At 37.5% G+C, this 6,552-nt stretch overlaps 1 protein-coding gene across 1 annotated transcript in view; it reads right to left on the bottom strand.

The window, feature by feature from the left end:
* The window catches only part of LOC142352221 (uncharacterized), a 24,226-nt gene extending 21,189 nt beyond the window's left edge, over positions 1 to 3,037 (bottom strand). The window contains exons 1-2 of the mRNA XM_075404660.1: positions 2,999 to 3,037; positions 466 to 2,148 (exon numbers count right to left, since the gene is read on the bottom strand). Of these exons, the coding sequence (XP_075260775.1) occupies positions 466 to 1,287 (822 nt within the window). The 5' untranslated portion in view covers positions 1,288 to 2,148; positions 2,999 to 3,037. The remainder of the gene's footprint in view (positions 1 to 465; positions 2,149 to 2,998) is intronic.
* Between the last annotated feature and the right edge of the window lie 3,515 nt (positions 3,038 to 6,552).

Below are 6,552 nucleotides of genomic sequence, written 5' to 3'. Positions count from 1 at the left end.
TGACAAAATTGAGGTGTGCAAGCCAAGCTAGCTCTGATTTGAGCAACTTTGGCCGGCACCCAGGGACAAAGTCTGGAGCTACGGACCGGATATGGTGTGATATCTTATCAGATCCTCCGATCAGGTCTAATTTTCCAGGTATGAACATTAATTGCTCAACTAGTTTTTGAATATTTTGGTTCCAATGTTTGATTAGGGAAAATTAGCACACAAAAATTTGCCAAACGTATTTAAAAATAGCCAATTTGACTAAAAGTATTTATAAATTATATCCAAATAAATCTTGGAGAGGAAAATTTTTACTCTTCAGTTTAAACACTTTTCGCTATCGACAGGCGCTCCACTGCTACGACTCAACGCACTATCTACGGGTGAAAATCAACTCAATAAAAGAAACTCTATACCCCCTCTCATACGTGTGCGGCCGGATGATTCAAGGCTATTAAAAGTTCTAAAAGATTCTACCTTAAAAGTTGTTCTGTCAAACTCGTCTACTCGTTTCACGTCTATCTTGGTTTCTGCCTCAATACTTGGGTTTCTTTTGCATTCGTCGAGGTATTCCTTGTATTTGCGCAGCTTTTTTCCATAATGGTCGTAAAGGAGTATGACTTTATCAACGTCACTTCTCAACGCCAATTGCTCGCTTTTTGCTATCAGAATGCCTTTTTCTCCAACTGATGCTTCGCCCGATATTACGAGATGAGTCCTGTCCTCCTCGAAGAGAATTTCACGCTGTTGTTTGTTTAACTTTAGGTCAAACGTCCTTTTTGCTTGCATCTCTTTCCATTGACTAATTGAAATGTCACACCTGTTTTTTGACTCCAGATCCGCAAAGTTCAAACTAGCCGTAGATAGCAGAGATGTTGCGAATTTTAAAAACTTTTGCATCGATAACTTTTCCTCAGAGCTACTTGCGAAAAGCGTTTCAGAAAGAGAGCCAAGAGAGTCAAGCATTTCTTCGGGAGGAAAGCCCATCAGAGATTCAAGCATTTCATCGGGAGGAAAGCTCAGAGATTCAAGCAATTCTTCAGCAGGAGAGCTAAGAGAATCAAAAATTTTACCGGACAATCTTTGATCCCTGATAACCTCAAACTTACAGTTCACTTGAATTAACTCCGGCTCTCTCATAGAACCAGCATAGACCATAAAAATGATACGAGAGTCTGGCTTCATCAGCTCAACAGTTTTTACAAAATTTCGCTTTAAGATGACGTCAGTCGCTGCGTCTTTTTTGTGCGTTTTAACTGATTTAGAAATGGATTCTCTGATTGTGTGGATAGCCTGCATGAAATCATCGTATGTAACCCCTGCAATGTAGATAATGTGACTCAAAATTTCTTCGCAAACATCGCTGAAAGATGTGTTGATGTTGGTGCGTCGGTTTTGTTGGAAAGATTTCCAAAATGAATAGAGAATTAGACAAACATGAGGAGCAGTCCGGCTCAAACATCCAATAACAAGTCGCTGGATAGTTGGCACTAAGTTATCCGGGTTTCTTAGTGTCTCTACTTCAAAAACTACAAGGCGTTTATGTCCTAGATATATCCAGTCAAACTGGAAATTCGGATGTTGGATATTTTGGTTCACGATTGTTTCCAAATGCTGACTTGAGAAACCTTGGATGAGGATTCCAGAGATCCCTTCCAATGTAGTCGTGAAAGCCTTCTTAGAGACAGAAATGGAGTCGTCTTCATCAACATAATATCCTGACAAGACATCGGCTTTCAGCTTGTCCAGACACGGAATTATTATCAACTTTTGTTTCCTATCAGAGAAATTGTACTCAAACAGGTTGATGGTTTCCTCGACAAATTCGTCCAATTCTGTTGGTAAACTTAAGCGATAAATTTGTTCAACGTGCTGTAGTTTTCTGACGTAGAATTTTTGTAGGTCTCGAATGATGCTTGATTCTGGCGAAGGTATATTAAGAGCGAATCTTAATTTACGCTCGAGGGACTTTCTATCACTGTAGATGACACTAATTTTTATATTTGAGAAACCATCTGATTTTATAAATGACTCGCTCCAGCTTTTCTGAACCTGTTTAAACTGTTTCGAATTAATGGATCGGTTAGATAAGCAAATGAACAGCTGGATTTCCAACTTTTCTCGAAAAGATTTTTGCTCCACGTCAACATCAACGACAATCTGATTTGGGATCTTTTCAACAATTGCCTCCCCTATTCCAAAAACTAAGCCAGTTTTTGAATGGGAAAGAAGAGATTGTACTAATTCTAGGAACTAAAGGGAAGGCGATTGTTGAAAACATCCCTGATTTATAAGCTTTAATTGGCGGCCAATTGATTTTTTAACCTCGTCGATATAATTTTCATCAAAGAAACTCGAGGCATAGATGATTAGCAGAAGTTTATTGAAGCTAGGGGCAGGGATAAAAAGGCAGCCCTGGCCTGATTCGTCAGACACCGGTTGAGAGCCTAGAATTTGAGGCTGTTTTCGGATTAATAGGCCAGGTAATTTCAAGTGAAGCAACGTCCGAATCGTTCTATAGTGACCAAAATAACATTTTACGAAAGGGTTCAATGAATGAAGTTCTGAAGGTGGGGATGGAAGAACAACCAAAGAGTTGTTACGATCATTCTGTAAGGAATCCTCCATACAAATAGACAAAGTTGGCCGCAGATACTGACAGGTGACCGGACAATAGATCGAAAGGACAACAGATCGAAAACAGAAAAATTGGGACATTAGATCGAAAATTAATCTCTATTCTTATTAGTTCAGTTAAGCATAATTTGCGAGCTGCAATATGATTAACACATTATGGCCATGCCTCGCGAGCCATGGCCATGCCTTAGCGGCCCGTGGGACTTGATATGAATCTATCACAACCGAACAAAATATCACAGCAGAACAAGTTATATGCATATAATAAATGAGCGCTCAAATCTGATTGGCCAATACGCAACTTGAACAATTTAATTTTCGATCTATTGTCCCAATTTTTGCTTTCGATCTGTTGTCGTAGCACCATACTAACAGTGGTCAATTTTTTCTCAATTATCAGCTGAAAAGAATAAATTCAAGAATCGATTTCGGTTTTTTCTCGCAAGAACTTGAATTTCATTTTTTTAACCAGCAACACGACATTTGTTAAACGTTTCAAAAATTCTTTTCTGCTCTGAAGAACAAACGCTATAGTGAGAAGACATGAAATATTCTAAGCTAAATAATAAATAAGAGATTGAATATCAATTCCGAAAAATGCGCGTTGTGAAATAGGCTGCTATTCATGAATTGTAAATAATATAAGTACATATGCCTTTTTTTATTTCCCTTTTGGTCTGAAAGGGGACCGCCATATGGGCCGAAAGGGCATTTAGTCGACAAATGAAAAATCAAAATTCAGCCAACAGTTTCCGTAAAATGAACAACTAGGTTAGTTCTCCAGGTTCGATTGACCAATTTAAAGCGTTATATCGTAAGTGGCGAAATACAGGGCACGCAGTTTCTGTAAAATCAACTAGGTTAACAGTCTTATCAGGGATTATGCACCGAATTCAAAGCCACAAATTGCTGTGTTTACTGTTACAAACCAGTAAAACACAGCGATTTCATGTAAAACCCTACATTTTGCCACGTTGCAATTAATGGCCCATGGGACTTGATATGAATCTACTGGTGGCCGCCGTATTGGCCGACAGGGCGTTTAGCCGACAACCAAAAATTGAGAAATTTAGCCGACAATTTAAATAAAATGAGCTATAAAACTTATTCTAAAGATTGGCCAATTTCTGTGATTGGCCAATTTAAAACACTATTTCGCAAGCGGACAATTTTACGGCAATTTTTTCATCAACTAGTGTAGCGAAGGTCTATCAGTGGTCGCCCTAGTCGAGAGAGGATGTTAATCTTGCAAGATCTTGAAAGATTCTTGCAAAAAACTGTTAATCTTGCAAGATCTTGCAAGAGAACGTTAATCTTGCAAGATCTTGCAAGAGGATGTTAATCTTGCAAGATCTTGCAAGATGCTTTCAAGATTAACATCCTCTTGCAAGATCTTGCAAGATTAACATCGAAAAACTTCCTTTATAGAATCGCTCTTTGATGTTGCCGTTTTTTGACAAGTTTTGTGAACAAAAAAGCTATTAATGACTCTGGCTAGTTTGTTACGCCCTGACAAACGTCATTTCAAAGACTCCCGTGACACCCATCTGAAATTTTTTACTGTTTTAACTGACTTTTTTTTCAAGAAAAACGCTCTTTCTCTGACTCCAAGCAAATAGAACCCCCACAACGGTTCTGTAACCACGATCTCTAATCATAAGTAGTCAGATTAGTTGAATGACAGGCCTACATCACGCCAAACAGTTGATCATAGGTTTTTTGTGGTGATAATATAATGGTTTTTGGTGATAAACTATGTTTATGACGAAATTCGTAAATGGTCACTTTTCTTGAGCTTCCGATCCTTTCCAAAATCATTCTATAGCAAAACGGCACTTCTATTATGGTTCAAAAAAAAGCTGGAAAAATAAAATTGGGGTGCAAAATTTGTTTGCCAAAAAACATTTTTTCTCTCGGGAGCAAACAGAAAGTTTCATATTGACATTACAGGTGATATAGCAGTAAGAAGGCAAAATCTTTTAAAAAACGCTGTTTGATGGTTTTTTCATTAACATAGCTTCTAACGACTGTGGCTAGTTTGTAAGGTCCTGGCGAACGTTATATCAAAGCCTCCAGTGACATCCATCTGAGCTTTCTTTTTGTTTGACCTGACTTTTTTTTCAAGAAAAACGCTCTTTCTCTGACTCCAAGCAAATAGAACCACCACAACGGTTCCGTAACCACGATCTCTAATCATAAGTATTCAGATGAGTTGAATGACAGGCCTAGATCACGCGAAAAAGTTGATCATAGGTTTTTTGTGGTGATAATATAGTGGTTTTTGGTGATAAACTATGTTTATGGCGAAATTCGTAAATGATCACTTTTCTTGGGCTTCCGATCTTTTCAAATTCATTCTATAGCAAAACGGCACTTCTAATGGGGTTTAGAAAAAGCTGGAAAAGTAAAATTGGGTTGCGAATTTTTTTTGCCAGAAAACATTTTTTTCTCTCGGGCGTAAACAGAAAACTTCATATTGACATTACAGGTGATATAGCAGTAAGAAAACAAAATCTTATAAAAAACAATGTTTGATGGTTTTTTCAATAACAAAGCTTCTAACGACTGTGGCTAGTTTGTAAGGCCCTGACGAACGTTATATCAAAGCCTCCAGTGACATCCATCTGAGCTTTTTTACTGTTTTACCTGACTTTTTTTTCAAGAAAAACGCTCTTTCTCTGACTCCAAGCGCATAGAACCACCACAACGGTTCCGTAACCAAGATCTCTATTCATAAGTAATCAGATGAGTTGAATGACAGGCCTAGATCACTAGAAAAAATTGATCATAGGTTTTTTGCGATGATAATATAATGGTTTTTGTTGATAAACTATGTTTATGGCGAAATTTGTAAATGGTCACATTTCTTGGGCTTTCGATCCTTTCCAATTTCATTCTTTAGCAAAACGGCCCTTCTAATGGGGTTTAAAAAAGCTGGAAAAATAAATTTGGGTTGCAAAATTTTTTTGCCATAAAACATTCTTTCTCTCGAGCGTAAACAGAAAATTTCATATTGACATTACAGGTGATATAGCAGTAAGAAAACAAAATCTTATAAAAAACGCTGTTTGATGGTTTGTTCAATAACATAGCTTCTAACGACTGTGGCTAGTTTGTAAGGCCCTGACGAACGTTATATCAAAGCCTCCAGTGACATCCATCTGAGCTTTTTTACTGTTTTGCCTGAATTTTTTTCCAAGAAAAACGCTCTTTCTCTGACTCCAAGCGCATAGAACCGCCAGAGCGGTTCCGTAACCAAGATCTCTATTCATAAGTAATCAGATGAGTTGAATGTCAGGCCTAGATCACGCGAAAAAGTTGATCATAGGTTTTTTGCGGTGATAATATAATGGTTTTGGTGATAAACTATGTTTATGGCGAAATTCGTAAATGGTCACTTTTCTTGGGCTTCCGATCCTTTCCAATTTCATTCTATAGCAAAACGGCCCTTCTAATGGGGTTTAAAAAAGCTGGAAAAACAAAATTGGGTTGCAAAATTTTTTTGCCATAAAACATTCTTTCTCTCGAGCGTAAACAGAAAATTTCATATTGACATTACCGGTGATATAGCAGTAAGAAAGCAAAATCTTAAAAAAACGCTGTTTGATGGTTTTTTCATTAACAAAGCTTCTAACAACTGTGGCTAGTTTGTTAGGCCCTGATAAACGTCATATCAAAGCCTCCAGTGACATCCATCTGAGCTTTTTTATTGTTTTACCTGAGTTTTTTTTTTAAGAAAAACGCTCTTTCTCTGACTCCAAGCACATAGAACCACCACAACGGTTCCGTTACCACGATCTCTAATCATAATAAGTCAGATGAGTTGAATGAAAGGCCTAGATTACGCGAAACAGTTGATCATAGGTTTTTTGTGTTGATAATTTAATGGTTTTTGGTGATAAACTATGTTTATGGCGAAATTCGTAA

The sequence above is a fragment of the Convolutriloba macropyga genome, chromosome 13 (assembly GCF_964194025.1).
Source record: "Convolutriloba macropyga chromosome 13, txConMacr16.3, whole genome shotgun sequence".
Taxonomy (NCBI): Eukaryota; Metazoa; Xenacoelomorpha; order Acoela; family Convolutidae; genus Convolutriloba; species Convolutriloba macropyga.
This window is presented reverse-complemented; position numbering and strand designations above follow the sequence as displayed.